The sequence below is a fragment of the Phoxinus phoxinus genome (genome assembly GCF_949152265.1).
Source record: "Phoxinus phoxinus genome assembly, chromosome: 15".
Lineage (NCBI taxonomy): Eukaryota > Metazoa > Chordata > Actinopteri > Cypriniformes > Leuciscidae > Phoxinus > Phoxinus phoxinus.
The window spans coordinates 13,288,760-13,309,783 of NC_136890.1; the positions used below are offsets into that span (position 1 = coordinate 13,288,760).

The following is a 21,024-nucleotide window of genomic DNA, read 5'->3' on the forward strand; positions in this document are numbered from 1 at the left end:
AATAAATAAATAATGGATTTACGAATGTCAGAGATTTGTGTTTTGTCAGTCATCAGAACGGCCGCATCTGAAGGCCTTTTTACACCTGTTCACTTCATATGTTTTTAATGAAGGGATAGATATCGGATTTGTTAAAACGGTATCATTTAAACTTGGCCACATAAATGTGTCCCCGCAAAACGAATGTAAATGTGATCTTCAATTCCCATGCTATAGACTATTTCAACGGCTTTTTGTAGATGTAAGGAAGTGATGTGTTTGGCCCTCAGACGTTTCCGGTTAGTTAGCGCGCACATTCAAAACAACGGCGGGAGCGGGAGGCGCTTTATTTACGGCAATTGTGTGATTATTTTCTTATTCATGCAAACAAAACATGTCAAAATTAAAATTAGGAGCATGTTGCTCGGTGGTTGGATGTTCTCTCACTAACTTGCTCTCGGAAATTAAACAAAGCGTTTAGATTGCCGAAAAACGCGCCAGCACCACATCCTCTTGTACCACTGTTTGAAGAATTCATCTTCCAGAATCTGGCAGTAAGTTTTGGGAGTCCATTTTTAGTCCATCTCCTACCCTTAAGTTTTGCAGAGATTGACTAAAAATGAACTCCCAAAACTTACTGCCAGATTCTGGAAGATGAATTCTTCATGTATTTTACTACACTTCAGCTTGTGATTCTTAAGTGGGGGTCATTTTTAAGGATTCTTTACCTCTCTTTTTAGGCTTATTTTATCTGTAAAAAAAAAAACGTGTCTAATAATTCTGCACACCTGAATATAAGGCGTTTTTTTCATTTCCAGCCTTGATGAACAATTATATATCACTTATAAATGATTAAATGCAAAATGAATAGTTATTACGATTAATGTGGTTTGGAATTGGTAAAATGTGACAAAAAAACATGATCAGAAAATCAACGTTGCCTAATAATTCTTCACACACTGTATGGACCCCCAGATATGTTAGAGAACATGAGGATTGATATTGTTCAGGTACCCCCTTTGTTCAGGGACTCATAATTCCATTTCTGTTTGTCAAAAAAAAAAACATTCTGTGAAATGTGTTTTATGTTGTTTTCTCAGTTGTATTTACATACAAATACTTGTATGTAAATACTTCATACAAGTATTTACACATAATAAGAAATTTGCTGGTAATAAAAGCTGTTGAAAGTGAGAGGATGTTTCTTTTGTTTATGTATTTATACATATATAGTAGTCAACATTTGAAGTGGATCAAAACCTTTCATCAAAGTTATACGTTCATTTTGAACAATACCCGTTCTTGAACATTTTTGATCCACTTCAAATGTTGACCACACGCGCACGGGCACATACACACACACAGCAAAGCTGTATGTGACTATACTTGAAAACCATAAAATAACATTTTACCTTCAAGGACCTAAAAAGTGTATTCTGTACGTTTTATTCCTAATTGTACAATTCTTAATCTGAACGTATCTACGTTTCTGTTAAATTACTAATGCGGTTTATACATTAGAAAAGCAAGACATCCAGCATTAAATTGGATTCACCTTCTATTTATTTGTGACCACATGAAGGGCTCAGATAGGACATTTAAACCCTCGCTCGCACACTGTTCTACAGCAACAAATTCACTCAACTAAACACACATTTGGAAACGTATGAAATGAGTAATGGCATAGAGCGATTAGTTTCCTAGAGTACATTTAGCATTGTAATATACATGCATGTTCTGTAAAGCTGCTCTGAAACGATTAAATAGCGCTGTACAAATAAATATGAATATTTGCATAGATATACAGAGTGACCAGTAGTGCAAGTGAAATGCCCACTCGTAACCTCCACGGAAAACCATGATAAGTACGTTTTTGACGCTGTTTGACTTGCTTCATCTGCACCAAACACAAGATAGATGTCATCCACATTATACAAACAAATGTTCCCAACCTTTCCGCTTCAAAACTAATTGTAAGCATCAAGACTGCGATAGGCTTTTATCGCATCTCTCGTGTACACGCAAGCAGCCGCAACACGCAACCAGACTATTCCGGCAAACGTGTGAAAACGTTTGCGCATCAAAGTCTTATTTAAAGGGTCTGGTAATTCCAATCATGGTTTATTTTCAGTTTTTGTAAATACCTTAACTATTGCCTTTTCGCTAGACTTAAAAGGTACGCGCTTGTTTTGACAGACCAGATTTAAAAGTAGCCCCACCGGAAATGCTTCAGGGCCAGACATGCGCAGTAGCATTCCAACGCGTTTGTTATTGTTTACGTCCTTGAAATGATCTATATACAAATTTAACAGAGTTCACGTCAACGAAAGCAACAGATATGTGCTGCATATACTTATCATCAGCTAATTTCCTGAAGTGGTTTGAGTGATTGGATTTAAATCTGTCTCGAAAGCGTTTCGGAGGGCATTTACACCTAGCCTGGCTCCGCCCTCCTACGTACTTCCGCTCAATTTTCATTTTCCTTCAGTACTACGTCTGGGCTTGCGGTATATTCTTGGGTTTTCACCGATCAATTTTTTAATGGTCCAATCAGCGAACAGAGGGAGTGGCTGAGAACGATGACGTTGAGGTCATGCACTAGTTTGAGTTTACATACGCCACGAGACTCACGACCAAACGTTAGTGATTGGTTGTGGTAGATCTAGAGTGGTTCTGGGCAGATCCAATAGTTTTAAACTTCAACAGAGTACCCGCCTTCAAAGTGGCGCCAGACTCTCTGTACAAATGAAATGTAAGAGAGTCTTGTAAGACCAGGCTAATTTACACCTGGGGCCGGTTTCACAAAGACAGACTTTGACTATGGCTTAGATATAGTAGATAGTCAGACTTCAGATAGACATCTAAATCAGACCGTTGCACAAAGCACTTAAAATTTTGACTATCTTAAGTAGGACTACACTGCAATGCATTCTGGGTAAAATAAGACACTTATCAAAACAAAAAAAAATGTCGGATCGAGTAAGCGCATTCAACCGCTCAGTGCAGTTTACCCCAGCGGAAAATATGTGTTTGTTGGAGGAGTATAACAGTTACAAGGACATTTTACTAGCGAAATTTTGCGGAGAATCTAGTAACAAGAAGAAATGTTTAATTTGGAAAAAGATTGGTACGACAGTTAACAGCGTTAATCCAAAGACGTACAGAAAAGATAAAAACGGGAGGAGGACCCCAAGAGAAACTTAAAGACACCACTGAAATGGTGATGAACAGTCGCCTATGTTCTGGGGGATAAGCGGAGGACGGGAAAGTGGAGTGTGTGGCGTCAACGTTACCGGCGGAGTTCCCTCAGCCACTGACAGAAGCACCCCGCCTTCAAGAGGAAGAGCCAGACAGTGAAGAGGACAATACAGGTAACAGCGGGGGATAGTTTTAAAGAAAACAGTTTGTTTTTTACTTTTGCTTCATTGCCGTCGATTTGATGCTAATAAAGTCAAGTTGATGTATGCTAATGTCAACCGGTAAGCTTGCTATCCAGCAAATAAACGTGAACAACATCGAATGACTCCGCCTATAATACAAGAAACCTATGTTCTAGGTCTGCAAAATATATAGGAATCAGATTCATGAAGCAAGTAAGGTAATGTTATGTCTGTACTTATTTGTAGTGACCCTCTTTGACTTGGGACCGAAGCGGGTCAGTGGAGGAGGAGCCGGGTGAGAGACGGGAGATGAAGAGTCTGAGTCAGCGTCAGCTATGTTTGTAATGTAACTGATTGTTACTGCTGGTTGCCAAGGTAACATAGTCTTAGACCTAAGGTAGCCTGGGGGTAAGGTGTCTAAATATTTTGGTCTAAATTAAGTATTTTTGTGAAACAGAGCACATTTTAGACTTGTCTAACACTATAGACCGGTCTAAAATAGCTTTGTGAAACCGGCCCCTGGTCTTTTCAAGATCGGATAGGAAACGGATCGGAGAAAACGCATGACGTGACCAGGTGTAAACAGGGCCTGAGGCAGTTTGCACGTTTTCATCAACAAATAATGCATGTTTATCTTCCATCTTTTGAAAAAAATTATCTATTTTGAGATATTTATGAAACAAAGAATTCACAACTTGTTAACAATTGTGGAACAGAAGTGTGCTTAATTGTTTTGAATGTGTACTTCAAATCTTAAATGTATATTTAAGAAAACTACTTGGATTTTATAATATTGTAAAAAATAAAAGGCCATTTAAGTGTAGGCCAACTTTAAGAGAGAACATATGTTTCTTAACACCAGAATAAGACACTTCTCCGGTCCTCAAATACATAAAACATTATACAAACATTTTTAAGTAAAGAAAATGCTTTAGTTATTCAAAGAACCCGTTCTTCATTTAACTTTGCACAACAAACAGAGATGGTCTCCAAAAAAAAAGTGCTTGCTGTGATAAAATGCAGATACGAGTGACTCAATTGTTGACTTCATTCAAATTCTGTTCATTGCCCTTGTAACACTTCTTTAAAAAGTCCAAGACAGACAAGATTGTATTGATTGTATGAATACTACCGAGTGATACCTCAAACGACTTTAGTTCACTGAAAAAACATTGATAAAACGAATACGCCTTCCCAGTTGTGTTCTGATGTTCCAGCCACTAAACAGATCTGAAATTGCATCTGAAATCTCACTCAGTATCAGCGATGTTAATATTCTGCGTGTGTCTTGGTCTGGCATTCAGAGAGGTGCAACAGCGGAACAGGAGCTCTGCGGCGGGATGGCATTAGGAGGGGACCAGTGAGCTGTGTGGGTTGGAATAATTGCTGTCATTCTCTTTTCATCCTTTCACATATTCTGCCACAATTGGTCCATGCGCAACACACACACACACACACACACACACACACACACACACACACACACACACACACACACACACACACACACAGTAATATCATCTCTTGTTGCCTCTGGCGCGCGGCTGCCAGCTCCTTTTTCTTCAGTCCGTCACTCGAGATACTGGTGAAAGCACGGTGTGAACACAAATAAATGCATGAATAAATAATCAAACAAACAAATGAGAACTAAATAGAGGGCAGATTTAGATGCTACGGCAGCAGATTTACTGAGGGACTCTCCGTCTCTCGCTCTTTGACGGAGGGACAAATAATTTCCGGTTTGGATTATTGTGTGCAGGAAACAGGATATGATTTTAGACAACATGAATTGTGCTATGATCTAAGGATGAAACGGCTAAACTGCAGCTCTATTAAGCTTGAAGGGGTTTTGAATCAATGTGCATCTCCGCATTAGTTTTTTCATTCAACTTGCTTGAGATTTCTGAAGTGCTCATCGTAGAAACTAATGGAGCACCAAGCACCTGACAAACAAAGGAGTGCTTTTGACTGACTTACACACACTGGTGAGTTTGTGAAAATGTTCTCTGGGGCACAGACTTCTTTAAAAATTAAAGAAGAAAAAATAAACTAGAGACTATGAATCTCATTTGAAATGTTTGTGAATTGCCTGCTATGATTTAGATGGAGTGAGTATAATAAATGTGTGTGAATGGGACATTATTCATCAGCGTTCAAGAGCCTTGTTCATTAACATTACCTGCGTTATGGCACATATGAACTCCATGGCTGCTCCAATTAACTACTGCACTTTATCATGCTAATTCAACTAGAGAGCAAGTGATGGAGAGGGAAGAAAAAGAGGAGGAGAGAGAGACTAATGGATTAGGCACTGGGGATTCATATTTCAGAGTTGTCATTGTGTAGAGAATGTGTGTCACAGCATGCTAAGAAATGTAATATGATACACTTGCATAGTCTAAATCAAAGCCTACGGGGAGAGAAGAGAAGGGAAGGGAAGGAAAGGAAAGGAAAGGAAAGGAAAGGAAAGGAAAGGAAAGGAAAGGAAAGGAAAGGAAAGGAAAGGAAAGGAAAGGAAAGGAAAGGAAAGGAAAGGAAAGGAAAGGAAAGGAACAGAAAGGAACGGAAAGGAAAGCAAGTAAACACAAGGAAAGGAAGTGAAAGGAAGTGAATGCAAAGTAAGAGAAATAAATTAAGGAAAGATAGTGGAATGGAAAGGGAGATTAAAGTAAGGAAAGATAAATCGGAGGAGAAAGTTGAAATTAAATCATATAATGAATCAAAAGGAAGTGAAAATGAAAGGAGAAGTAAGGAAAGGAAAAAATGGAATGGAAATATAGAAAAAAGTGGAAAGGGAAATAACAATAAAATGAGGATGTGGAAAAGAGAGAAAAATAAGGAAAGAAAGTGGAATGGAAAGAGGAAGACAAATGAAAGAGGAAGTGGTAAGGAAAAGGAGGAGGAAGTAAAAATGATAGGAAATAAAATGAAGTGAAAATAAAATGCAAAATAAGGAAAGGAAACAAAAGAAAAAGTAAAGGCAAAGGGGAAGAGGCAGGAAATACAAGGAAAGTCATGGAGACGAAAGGAACTGGGGAAGAAAAAGGCAAAGAAAAAGAAAAATACAAATGGAAAGTGTCACGAAATTTAAAAAAAAAGGGAAATAATGGAAGAATAGGGACAGGGAACGGTGAGATGAGAGGAGATGAGATGAGAGGAGAGGAGAGGAGAGGAGAGGAGAGGAGAGGAGAGGAGAGGAGAGGAGAGGAGAGGAGAGGAGAGGAGAGGAGAGGAGAGGAGAGGAGAGGAGAGGAGAGGAGAGGAGAGAGGAGAGGAGATGAGAGGAGGGTAAGGTCTTTATTCTCTGTGTTCAGTTTATTTACACATTAAAAATATATCTATTTGAACCATACCAGTTGACCAAAACTCTGGAGACCTCCAACAACACAAACCACACCACATAACTGGTGCATTTAAATGTCAAACCACTATGCTTTCCAGAGAACATCCACTTCAAACTCCGCATTTATATGCTTCATAGCACATCTGTTCTAAAAAGGCAGCAAACACATTCTTTTTTTGCATTCTAGTGTCTGAATATGCAGTAGGGTTGGAATGGGGTGTTTGTGTGATTGCACTGAGCTGGAAACACATGTTATCTTTACTGGTTATTAATGTGCAGCTGGCAGAACTGGACGTTGAGCCAAGAGCAAAATGACTTTCATGAGAGCGGACCATCAAATCGAGGGCAGGAACTTGCTGCTCTGCGACAGGCCTTTTAAACAGAGTTAAAAATGAGTGAGCGGTGAACAGTTTTTCAGTTGACAGAGTGTTTGTGCGAGTTCAACTATCTCTCTAGCTCAAAATGTGGCAAATGTGCAGTGCACAGACAGACTGTTAGTGCACTACTCTATTTTTTTAATATCTAATTTTGATGTCTGCAAAGAAGTACAATTACTTAAGTTACAGTAGTCAGACTTGCAGACAGGACAACATTTGAAAGGTCAGTGTCCAATGCATATATCACTTATGATGCTTTCATTATGTCTTTATTACCGTTTATCGCTATTGGAGCCATCCATGATTTTTCTAAATTCTGAACTGATTTTGAACTTTTTTCTTGACAGTTTGAGTTTTGAGTTTGAGGCGTAATTGAGTTTAATAATTAAATAGTCTAAAAGTACCAAGAAAAAAACTCCTTTAAAAGGAAAAGGATTGTCACATGAAATAATGATTATTGAAAATGAAAAAAACTATTATAGTATTAATTTTGAAATAATAAATCTTTTCACAGTATTGCACATACTATATACAAGTACTATATATCAAACATGTATGGACAGTACGATTTTATTTTAATACTTTAATTCAGCAAGATGCATTACATTTATTTTAAAAAAGTCAGTTGGTGCTTCAGTGACTACTTCCCTAAGAGAACCTGTCAATCATGACGTCACACCACCGCATCAAGTAACTAACTAAAAACAAACTTATTTTAAAAACAAACGCTTGAACTTACATCCGCGTGATAAAAACTACAGTAAATAACAGAAACCATCTTAGCAAAAAATATATTTGAAGTATCATTTAATTGTTTAGTTGGTCTCACGTGCTGATAAATAACTTGGGGAGGCGGGTTCATATGACCTATACTAGGACCAGTCACCGGGAGGCGATCGAGACACTTTGGCTTCACTTTTCAAGGCTTGTGCGGCACGCTTGCTCAAAATCTGAAACACGTTATATTCGGTCGGGTCACATGACGTCACTGTAGCTTTGCGCGCCATCTTTACGACCGACGGTCTCAGTAATGCCTGCAATATGTTGTGCAGTTGGCTGCAACAACAGCCGAAAGAGGAACCCCGAACTGGTATTTAATTCTATACCAAAAGATATAAAGTGAATAAACTGGTCTTCAATTTTATTTTATTTGTCATTAAATAAACGTACATTTCGCCGAATTCGGCTCCTCATTTAGGTCCTCGGTTCACCCCATAGACTGTAGGTTCACCCGTGCTCATGCATCAGCACAGCAGTTGGCCGAAAGAAAGTGCTCATCATTTCTTTCATGTCTCAGTTCAGTGAATTGTTGAAGTTTACTCAGTAAATATATACTCCGGGATATAGTTTATTTCCGGAGGAACTGTGTCAGGCATGTCCAAAAGTGAGTAACTTTAGTAACTTGTGGATCAGTGCTGACGCAACACGCGAACTGTTTTGAACGATTCAGTCCGATTTAGTGTACTGGTTCGACCGGTTCACTAAAAAGAACCGGTTCAAAAGAACGATTCGTTCACGAACCGGACATCACTACAAGCTACCAGCTGTTAGCCACTTAACGTACCTAACTCACTACCTAGTCAGCGCAAACTACCACCAATATCATACATTTAAAAAAAAAAAAAACATTTCCCATGATTATATAAATCCTTGGTGGCCAAGTGTCGCACTTTCACATCTTTCACCCATCCAGCCACAGCATATTGATATGCATCGGTACTCTTGAAAGCCTTCAAGCGATCCCCACTGTATGTATGGGGAGGGGTTATGCACAATATATATATATATATATATTGATATATCATGGAAGGCCTATTGGGGCAGATAATAATGGAAAAAAGAAAACTGGGGGTAACAAATAAGGATCGGAGCCTAAAATTTTAATTTTCACCAGGTATCTCTGTCTCTCTCTCTCTCTCATTCAAATGGGCAGTTTGGGCGGCCATACCGGGCGAGATCGGTCATAAATATGGCGGCGTTCTATTTGTAGTGACGTAGGTGGCATCTATGAATGCCATACATATGACATGGAATGTATGTAATATTTGCTGAACAGGCAAATGGCCTGCCGTTGTAATGAATAGGAATCACATTTTTATCAATCACCCAATATATATATATATATATATATATATATATATATATATATATATATGTGTGTGTGTGTGTGTGTGTGTGTGTGTGTGTGTGTGTGTGTGTGTGTGAAGACTTCAGATGCAAAAGCCTCTAAGTGTCATCTGAAATTTCCTTCTAAAATGCTCATTTTTATCAAGCTTGTATATTTAAGTTTAGTAATTTCACTGTAATGACAATTAATAGGTAATTGTCATTGCCATTAAAGTGAATAACTGAACATAAACATACAAGCTTGATAAAAATGGTCATTCTAGAAGAAAATTTCAGATGGCACAGAGGCTTTTGCATCTGAAGTCTTCATGTGTGTATATACTGTATATATATATACATATATATATATATATATATATATATATATACTAATAAATTATAAAATTTGTGCGCGTGTGTGTGTGTGAGAGAGAGAGAGGGCGAGAGAGAATCAGCTCAAAGAACAGCCTCCTGCCTTGCTGACAAATCTGATCTGCCTCAATTACTGAGCGGCAGATCTATCTTCACATGACCCACATAACACATCATTTTACACACACACACACACTGGACAGGAGACACACATATTGGAGGGGAAATATCTTTCACTTCACTCATTTTTCTCTCTTTTTTCATCCCTCGTTCCTCTCTGAGTCATTTCTGCCACGCGGTGTTGAAATAGATGACAAATTCAGTCTCTGTCAGGCAGCCGATGTACACCTGAGAGCCTTTCCACCGCTCTCACAGTATGTTTTTCAAAGTGGAAAATTTTCTCATAAAACTTCAGCTCTCTTCATCTGTCCCTTGATGCGCTCCCTCTCTCTCTCTCTCTTCTCAGTCTGTCCCAGAGGTCTGTTGCAGCGCAGTTGAGCTACCGAGCTTTAGAGAAGCTATTAAACGTCCTTTTGTTCAAATTGATTAACAGCAAGGACACCATTAATTGAAAAATATGCACCAAATTAAAAGAAAGAGAGTGAGAGAAGACAGAAACTGGACCAAGAAAGCTAATAATCCATAAATACAGACCGACAGCACCGGAGCTATGAATCATTTCTGATAATTTACGTTCAAAACCGGCGACCTGTGCAGAGGTCACTCATAGATTACTGCGTTTAAAAGGATTATTTCTACCCCTCATAACCCTATTAGCTCCGTATCACGACTCAAAGACAATGTGGCCTGTTAGCCTAATTAAAACTAATTACTGATGAAAGCTTGATGTAAAGCAAAGCTGGGGCGACACTCTTGTCAACACCGCCCTGAGCTGTCTCTCTCTCTCTCTCTCTCTCAGTGGAGGCCATCTGTTGGAGGTGATTAATCGAGATTACAGTGACCCTCGGTGTGGGACTCACTCGGGCCGTGGCAGAATCACGATGCCTCGGTACGCTGGGCTCTTCACGCTCTGCTTAATTCATGTCATTTGGGCTCCAAAGATCAGCTCCTACAGGGGGGCTTGTAACCTCCTAAAGGTCGGTAGCAGTACATCACCGCGCCTCATCTGACATCCGACCGCCGGAGCGCTTGGCTCAGGGGGGAACTCCCACACTGGCTCGTGAGTAGATTAGCATTTTAACTGACGTGACTCTCTCAGTACAATGGCTTTTGGTTCCCATGTTCACCTCTATAGTTTTCGCCTAGAGCAGTTTGAAAATGAATTACTGCTTCCAGGGGCCAGATTTCTTATGATGGGAATCCAGGACTTGAATGATTAAATGATTCACTGGAGTGAAGAGCAGGTTTATTCTCATTACACAATTACCCAGGCAGTACAGGTCCTTCAACGTCAAGACGGTGGCCTCAGGACGTCTGCCTCGGGGAAAGAATTAACAGGGGCAGTGATTTTGCTGGTGGGACACGTTACTGGATCAAGAAAATATCTACCGCAAAAAAAAATTTTTTTACGATGAATGCCAATCACAATCAAGTCAAGCACTAAAATCTGATGGCTAAAGGGAATGCTGTACACTCAAAAAGATAAAACGATAGAATGATGGATAGAACGATAAAACGATAGATAAAACGATAGAACGATAAAATGATAGATAAAACAATAGAACGATAGATAGAACGATATATTAAACGATAGAACAATTTAGGCTGATAAAACAATAGATGGAACAATAAAACGAGAGATAAAATGATATAATGAGAGACAGAAAGACAGAACAATAGAACGATAAAAGGATAGATAGATAGATAGATAGATAGATAGATAGATAGATAGATAGAGATAGATAGATAAAAAGATAGATTAAACGATAAAATTATATATAAAACAATAGATTAAAAACGATTGAACGATAGCTAGAACGATTAAACGATAGATAAAACAATAGAACGATAAAATGACAGATAAAATGATAGAACGATAAAACGATAGATAGACCGATAGATAGAACAATCAATAGAATGATAGCTAGATAGAATGAAATATAGATAGAACGATGGATGGATGGATGGATGGATGGATGGATGGATGGATGGATGGAAGGATGGATGGACGACGTACGGATGGATGATTAGTATACTTGTATATTATGTGTATTATATGAATAGTCTGTACCTTTTATATTTTTATATTTATTGTGCATATCGTGTAGTGTATGCAAAGTATGTTTAGTTGTATTCTGCACTGGACTGTGTTCTCAAGACTTTCACTCATCACGGCACATGTGCTGTTACTGATGTGGCAATACAAGTCATTTGATTTGATTTGAAAATAGCTCATACCATGTAATAAGATTTCAGTTTTTACCACCCACCACCTCACCGATTCCAATCATACAGGCACACACAGCTTCTCCTGCTTCCTCTCCATCTCCGCAGAAAACTTTTCCGGAGTATGCAATCTCCCGGACATCTTGCAAACTCTTCATCATCAGCCAGGCTATCGACTGACCTCGACAACACTACTGTCAGCAAGATCAGCCAGGAAGCTGTTTGACCGCCAGACACCTTAAACCAAACAGTTCACTCAAAAAGATACAACTTTTATCTTTGGGTGAACTGCCCCTTTAAGAAAAGTGTAGGAAAGATTATCAAATGATGAAATATCTGTGAATATAACGTTGAGTATCACTGACTATTGATATCTTAAATAGTGTTCAGGTGGAAAAGCAGCGATGCATCTGTCTGATTTTCTCTTTAATGAGCCGATTCACAAAATGAACAGCAATTGAACAGCATTTTTCAAAGGATTGAAACCCCATGAAAGGCCTTGAAGTGGAGTTTAATTAGATGTTTGCCTAGGAGGCAGAAGTAATGGCTGGAAGTCATTCAGCTACAACACCTTTTAACACTAAAGTTCAGCTTTGCTTTGCATTTTGATAATGACTAGCCTATATATATATATATATTATGTATATATGTGGAGTATATTAGGACTAGGCTGTATTAACAGCACATCATAGATGACATTTATAGTTTGATTTTTGTGATACAATTGATATGAACTATCAAACTTACTAATCAAAAGCAACAAAGCTTATTGTGATTATTGGATAGCAGATGCACTATAATGTTTAGTGAAGTTTTCTGCACGCATCAACAGAAAACAACACAGACTAAAAGATCGATCTTGAGATTTAAGAGTCAATATTGGCTCATCAAAATGAAGATGGATTCAAATCGATTGATTGATTTCATTAACCCAGCCATAATTAGGACTGTCAATGAATTAACTTGGTCAATTAGCACAGTGTATTGCATAATAAAGTAACGCAAATTAACATTTGAACCCATGATATGCAATTTTCCTATTTTCAGGACCAGTTTTGTGTGCCGTAATAATCTTTTAACACAACGTTGAAGTCCTTAATGTCACTTTTAATTCATTCTTCCTGGATACATTTATTAATTTCTTTCAAAACTTTTGAACAATGATGTATATATGCAATTAATATGCTTCATTAATTGGTTAAGAATAATTAATTCAATTAACATCTTTAATTCGACAGACCTTGTAGTTTTTAAAATGAGCTCAAGCTTTTTAGTTAATGGAGTTCAGTTTTTTCTTAATTTGAAAATTTGTATACTGTATATGCAGCATTTATCAAGGATGCCAATTATTTTACACATTATGTCAAGATTAACAAATAAACAACTTAAACCTCGTTACTAGTGCATAACTTCTGTAATGCATCATTTTCCTTTCACTGAGAGCAATTTTGTCTGCCACAAATAATTCACGGGCTTTCATCAGTAAGTACTCGTATCCGTAAACGTAAATAATGTAATTGAATAATCGGCATATTATGTAAATATATCTTTCAATTATTTGTATTAGGCCCTGGTATTCTATTTACATGTAATGTAGGAATGTTATTGTCAGGAACTCAGCAATTTAGCTCACGGAAAACCAGCAAAAAGAGAGCGGATTCCTCTTCAGAATCCCCCAAAATGTTTTGGAGAGAAATCCTTCTGCTTGCTCACGCATGACTCCCTGCGCTCCTCCACTTGAGACCTCGTCTGGAGCTAAGCGATAGCCAAACCACTCACTCTGCCCTACAGAGTCTGGAGCAAGAGCCCCGTCCCCGCCAAAACCCTCCCGTTAGACCACAAATACCACAACGACGTGCCAGACAATTATGGGGTGAACCAACAAGCAGCAAGTGGCAGAGGAACCTTGTCTACTAGAGCCAAAACCTCTGCCAAATGATTAGTGAGGGGACAGTGAAGTGTGACAGCAAGCACTACAGCATTGAATCCCAGCTGTTGAAGACTTCAACAATCCCTCTGATGGCCAAACAGGGTCTCAGATGAGAGGGCACATGAGGGTGATTCATTACTACGCCGTCACAGGGTTTGTTTTTCACTAATACCTCATCAAAAATGAAAATAATGTTGAGGCATCATATCGTTGCTGTTTTTCTTCTTCTTCATAAATCATCATTGGTCACCATTTACATCTGTCTATGGGGTTTGCAAATATGTATCCAATGAAAAGTATTAAAACGAGCTTGTGACTAAACCTTGGCCTGGATGCCAGATCGAACCCCGCCGGCGCCCACAACATTTTTTGGTCGGGAAGTTCGGTCTAGACTTGACCCGTTGTGGAGTAATTATGCTCGGTCCAGATCACTTCGGACCAATCAAATTCTCAGGGCGGGCTTTATACGATGATGGACAGATGATCAACAGTTACGTAATCATCCACGTCACCAAAGAGCGCTTGGGTTGAATTCGTTTACAAAGATGATTGCCGCTGGAGAATTGAGATTTCACGAGTTCACACTTACAAATAAGTCAGATAGAATAAATGCGTATATGACGTGCTGTCCGAGGAGAGGGCTCCGGGCTCGGGTATTCAGCCTGAACCCAGAGTATTACCCCGTATTCCTGGCTGTGAAAGAACAAGCCAAGAGTGAGGAGTCGGTGTGGTGGAGGGATCCTGAAAAACTGTCAAGGAATGTTAGGCGAGTTGACAGAGTGAATAGGCTTCCTCTCATGCTGATAGGGTAACGTTACGTTAGACATGGTATTGTTTGGTGACATGTTGATTGGATTGATTATTTGAACATGGTCCTCCCGAACTTTGTTTATGAAACATCATGTGTAGATTCCGCCATCGCGACTGTTATAGAAGATATCGACAGCGCATTCATTTTAAAAGAGGAACAGAGAACCGCGATCAAGGCATTTGTCGGTTGGAAATATGAATGAAGAACATGCGTCATTTACTCCGTTGCTCTGATTGGTTGTAGGTCTATCCAATTAAATGCAGAGGCATTTTCTTCCCTGGTTCGGATGAAACACTCCCTATAATCACAGCCCAATGGAGCAGTTTCAGACTCACATTCTGACTAAACCTCAGAACTCCAATGGCTCCTCAAACTGTTCTTACAAACCGTTTCTGCTTGTTTACGATGCAAAGGTAAATAAAGAACTGGTTGTTTGAATAAGTACAGCGTTTTATTTACTCAAGAAAACCTAATGTGATGCCCTTACTGCCTTTAGATGCGGCCATTCTAAAGACTGGCAAAACACGCATGTACAGTAATAATATAATGGTGTCTAGCAATATATAAACCCACAATATCAACTTTGCCTCCACCCAACCCTTCCTTTTGTCCCCCTATTACTTCAATGTTAAATTATTACACAACCTTACGGAAAACATATTGGAGAAAACTCATAAAGAATCAAGTGACTGCAGCAAATTGATTCCAATATTGCGTAGACAAATGAACAAAACATTATTGATTTCGGAAATGTAAGGAGTATGTGTTAAAGAGAGACGGAAATTGATCTAATGTCTTTAGAAAAATGTAAACATTTCGCAAGAGCCTCAACGTTACAGCACTCTTAACCTTTAAGTGAGAGTTTAAGTGACATATCTAATTGCTATGTAATTATTATATCGTCATTCTCATTAACAGGCCAGTTGATGTTTGTGTAAATCTCAGTTGGAGACTGCATGCTCGCATTGATTCTTCTGTATGATGTAGAATTACTATGCAAGAATTAGCAAGAACGGAGGCAATGACTGATGTTGTACACACACACACACACACACACACACACACACACGGAAATTAGCTACACAAGACTGCAATCATTTAAAATTACTCAAATAACATTGTTTAAAGCCAATTCGACTGAAGCAAAAAGATACAATTACAATAAAATAATCCAATTTAATTATTCTGGAACTTCTTAATAACACATAGCAGAAGCAATAGAAAAGTGACTGCTGAGTCTGAATACTCTTTCACACAGATAAGAATACATAGTGTTCATAAATCACAGAAAAATAATAAACTATCACATCAGTAATGATGATTAATAATGATAATAAGAGACTAATGTTAACATTTTGTGAATTCAAATGTTTTTTTAGGTATTGGTGAGTGACTAAATGTGAATTTAAAAACAGACGTGCTTTAATAAGAGCATTGGATTGGATAATTCCAGTAAATTAATCCCTAATTATGGTGATTTAAAACTGAAAGCATAACTTTTAATTAGCCAACATAAAAGAGTAGACTTTGTTCAAGTTTCCTTTTCCGATTAATCAAACATCATTCACTAAATTGATATAAAATGGCAATAATGTTCTAGTCTTGAATGACGAGGTTCACATCTAATTTTATTTAACAAAAAAAAAAAAAGGGTAGAAGTTAAAATTACCAGCTAGAGTGCAAATTACGCTTGAGAGCTCAACTGCAATTTAATATGTTTGATTCTCATCACCCGTGTCCTTAAGATTTTTTACTGGATCATTGCTCTTTAAAACATGAGATTATGCTAAACCGAAAAGTCGTTAGGACAACCCGGTCGCTTCATTTCACTTAAAAAGCATGACCTCCTGCCTCTTTTATCTTTCCGTCCCAGCACTCCCCGAAGAGACCCAGCACCTCCCTGAGAGACCGCTGAAGTGACGTTTTTCTCACCATAGCCAACGGCACGATGCCAACAAGGTCTTTCTGTGCCAGGTGGATGTGCGTCTCTGTTTCCTCGTTGCCGGCTCTGATGCCCGGGTATTCCACCGCCCAGGAGATGGACCTGCTGCCTACCGTGCTCCCGACACCATCCACCTCCAGATCCACCTGGACGACCCTCTGCCAGCCCGGCTCCACGCTGAAGAAAGACAGAGAGAAACCAATAACAGCTCTGAAACGGAGTTTCATAATAATACGTCATAATTAAGGCCCTATGATTTCCGCAATGCAGACGGAAACACGGAATACACTCATAAAAATGGCATTTACTGTATAATGAATCATATGATATACGATAGGGATGTCCCGAGCTGATCGGTATCGTCTATCTTTAGCCCGATCCTTTATTTTACGCCAGCTGTCATAAAGGTGTCGGTATGCACCTTCAAACGGGTTTGCCCAATTTCCATTAAAAGTAAAATAATTGCGAGAACCAATGTGGTCTATTCATACGCGCACATTCAAGCTTCCGTGTTTTGCATATTTGATGCGAACGTTTGTAAAGAATCACTCGAAAGTCATTTATTTTCCAGTGGTTCTTTACAAAAGTGCGCATTACATATGCAAAATACAGAAGGTCCAACGTGCGTGTGTGAAATGCTAGAAAAGACCTACTGTAGAACAGATTTATTGTTTATGTTTACCTGCCGTCAGACTATCTTTGACTCAGACGCGTTTCTCTGGGTTGCGTCTCGCTTCGGCCTTGACTAACAGATGGGCATTCTCACACCGCAAGCTTCATGCGTATAGTCCCATATTCATAATTGTGATCACACAATGTCTACCATCGTAACAGAGATGTTTACATCTTGTCTTTATACAGTATATAACTAGAATAGATTAATAGAACTTTTGAATAGTCTTCGGCTGATTGTCGTCTATCAGAACATCTGCCAGTTGCTGCAGAGATGGTGAAGGAGAGAATCTGCTTCTCAGTCTTCTCTCCCAAACTGCCCACAGTAGTTCAATAACATTCAAGCTGACCAGGGCAGATGAAGGTCATCTTGGTGCTCCAAATGTCCAGTTTTTATGATCATAACACTATCTTTTTCACATTTTAGCAGTGGTGTCTGAGATTACATTTTTAGCAATTGCAGCTCTTTTATTGATGTTGGCTTTGTAAGGTTTTCTGTGGAAACGGTCTTCATGGTGAATGTTGGGGTTTGCTGTCACTTTGCTGCCGTTGTTCTGTGTTGTTTGGACAGAATCCTTTTTTAGTGTTTGACAGTTCTTATTATTCACTTTTGGGTTTTCCCCCTTTGCTGATTACGTCTTGCCATGATTTGTGTACACACTCATAATCATAAAGACTGTTGTTCTAAAAACACAACAATAGGGCGGTTAAGGTTACAAATGGGCTCCGATCATTTGCCCTTTTGGACGTCCGTCAAGTCGCCCATTTCTCACAATGCTTGTACTAAACAAAACTGAAAACAACTTATTCTGCACTGATACAGAGAATATACAAAAAAAGATAAATAAAAGGCCATCGCAATGTTTGTTTTTACACTGAAGCCTACACAAATGATATTAACCCTTATAATAATGGGTGTTCGCATTATTTTGTTTAACCCCTGTACCTCTCAACGTAATAATAATAATGAATTATTAAAACTTTAAGGAATAATCACACAAATTTTCTTCTGTTTTGATTTTAACAGTAAATCTCTGTTGCGCAGCATTTTGTTTGCCTCTTATGTTTGCCATAATCATCTTATTCACCATAATCATTTTAAAAGATTAAATACATTGTTTGTTTTATGCCACAATTTTTTATAATAAAAAAGAAAAGAAAAAGCTAAACACACAGAATTTGTTGGGGGGGGGGGGGGGGTCTATAGGAGTCTATTATTGAAGAAAACCAAAAAAGAAAAGAAAAGTTTTATAAGTGAAAGTTTTATGAATTGATTAGATATGCTTCTTGATTATAAAAATCTAATAATAAAAAAAAATAAAAAAACATTTCAGAGGGGCCCTACAATTTTTTAAAAATCTTTAAATAAATTGTTGATTTATTAAATCGGTTTATTGTTTGTTTGATTATTATCATCATCATAAAAAAAGAAAAGAAAAATCCAACAGAATTTTGTAGTAAAAAAAAAACAAAACAAAAAAACACGATTTCATATAGGGCCCTACATGATGTTGAGAAATAAGTCATGATGTAAAAAAAAAAGAAAGAAAGATAGACAGAGTTGAAAATGAATTGTGTGATGTAACGAGTCTCCTGAGGAATCAGGTTTGAAGCCACGTCAAGTCACTTAGAGTTTACAGTCACGAGCTGATCGAGGAACAAGGAGATGCACAAGCGAGAGGCATCATAAAGAGTTGCTGAGTGCAATGACACAGCTCTCAGCGAACACCACACCGCCACACATTCAAAGAAGGATAGAGAAGAGAAACCCAACAGAGGGGAAAAGTAAGGCAGGAGGTATAAGAAAGGAAGTGATATGGAGAGACAGGGAACAGATGGAGGTAGACACATACAGAGACTACAGCTGACAGGAACAGAAGAACCAACGAGAGAGAGAGAGAAAGACAGAGAGAGAGAGCACGCAAGAAACAGAAACAAAGAAACAAAATTCATTTTCTGCCTGAGGTGGTGGTGATCACCTTGCATCAAATTGCATGCAGAGTTGAAGAAACAACAACAACACTCTATCTAATGTTTTTCTTTGGCTTTACATCTGCATCTCCTGAACTTTAAGTAAGTGGCCAGGATGGAACCAGATAACAGGGTTGAGATTTTAGTTTGTCAAGGTACAAGCTTGAAGTAGTTAAAGTTGAGCTACTGGTCTGAAAAATTTAAGCATTATTATAAGCAACAAAATATAGACTGAAGTTGCACAACGAGGCAGTATGTTTTAAAAATTCAATCAGAGGTGTATTTTCTTCTGAAACAAAATAATGATGGCTTTGGAATGAATTAACAATCCCAGTTAGGCTGAAAATTAAAATTAAAAATTAAAAGGTATAGGCTAAACTCTCCTAAACAACAACAACAATACAATATATATATATATATATATATATATATATATATATATATATTTTAAACATAACTAAGTCAAAACATAGTACAGGAACTGAACTGATTCAATAATGAATGGGACTTTCCAATGAGAAAGAGGATTTTCAGAATAAACCAATTCATTAGAAATAATCTGGCTTTCATGCATATGAGAGAGAGAGGACTGTCCTAAAGAACTGAATCAATTTGAATCAGATTTTTAACACCACATACAGGAAAGGTCTAGCTGAATGAACTGATTCACTAGAATGAATCAGACTTTCCAATGCTGCAAATGAGAAAGAAGACTGTCTGAATGAACTGATTCACTAGAATGAAATAAATGTCAATGCTACATAAACAGAGTCACTACTGAATCACTAGGATGAGATACACTTAAATCACTGTGTGATTGTGGTGCTTTATTTTCAAACGTTTTACAAACTACATATAATTAATGCAGTCTCCACACCAATAAAATGTGCAACACTTTACGTCAGGGGTATTCAGTTAAAGTTCCAAGTGGTCTGGTCTCTATGTTTTCTTCCCAGCGAAGGTCCGGTTGAACACTTAGACATTTTCATCAATAAATCCTTTCATCAAAAAAAGCTTGAATGAAGCGCATTTGGCTCAAGAAAAAAAAGTCACTTTTTACCCAGCCACACAATCAAAGAAGAGGATGGGTGGTACAAATACCACAAGACCAACCGTCACATTCTGCTTGTACAACGTCAACAGATGATAACAACAAGCATAACGGAACGAAATAATTTAGATCAAGAGACACGCGGTCTAAGTGCACTGAGCTGGTGGAAACGCGGTCTAAGTGCACTGAGCTTTGGCATTTTTCATACCTGGGTCTTGAGCACTTACTTCCTGTACGTGCTCTCAAGTGGCCAAGACCGCCAGTGTGGGTATTATAAATATAAATATAAATGAAAGTGAGGACTGCATGAACCGACTCACATTCACGAACTGAATCAGAATTTCCATTGCTGTATATGAACCAACAAATTCACTGGAACTGAATCAGAATTACACGAGAGGCCTTTAACAGGCTTGAGTTACATTCTGTTGTTTGTACACAGTACACAGGAAGAGCAGACGCTTCAACACTCTCAGAGTGCATATAAGTTTCCTGATTACACATTTACAGAAAGAGTGGAAATGAAAACAGCACCCCAAATCCATTTTCATTTCGACAGCTCCATCTCTTGAGAGCATCTTTCATACAAATTAACATCCTCTCATGGAGCAGCAAGAGTCAGACGCTGGGTATGAAAAGAAACATCCCAGTTGTGAATCAACAACCCAATTTTCCTGACAAAACAGAGGTGCGGTGAATGGCAAATGAAAATGGAGAAATGCGTTTCATTTCAGAAACACTGAC

General features: G+C 38.3%; 1 protein-coding gene across 2 annotated transcripts in view; it reads right to left on the reverse strand.

The window, feature by feature from the left end:
* The window catches only part of LOC307011223 (transmembrane protein 132C), a 332,560-nt gene that overhangs the window by 65,114 nt on the left and 246,422 nt on the right, over positions 1-21,024 (reverse strand). For both annotated transcript variants that reach the window (XM_079636638.1, XM_079636637.1), the window contains exon 4: positions 16,577-16,763. In XM_079636638.1, coding sequence (XP_079492764.1) covers positions 16,577-16,763 — 187 coding nt within the window. The remainder of the gene's footprint in view (positions 1-16,576; positions 16,764-21,024) is intronic.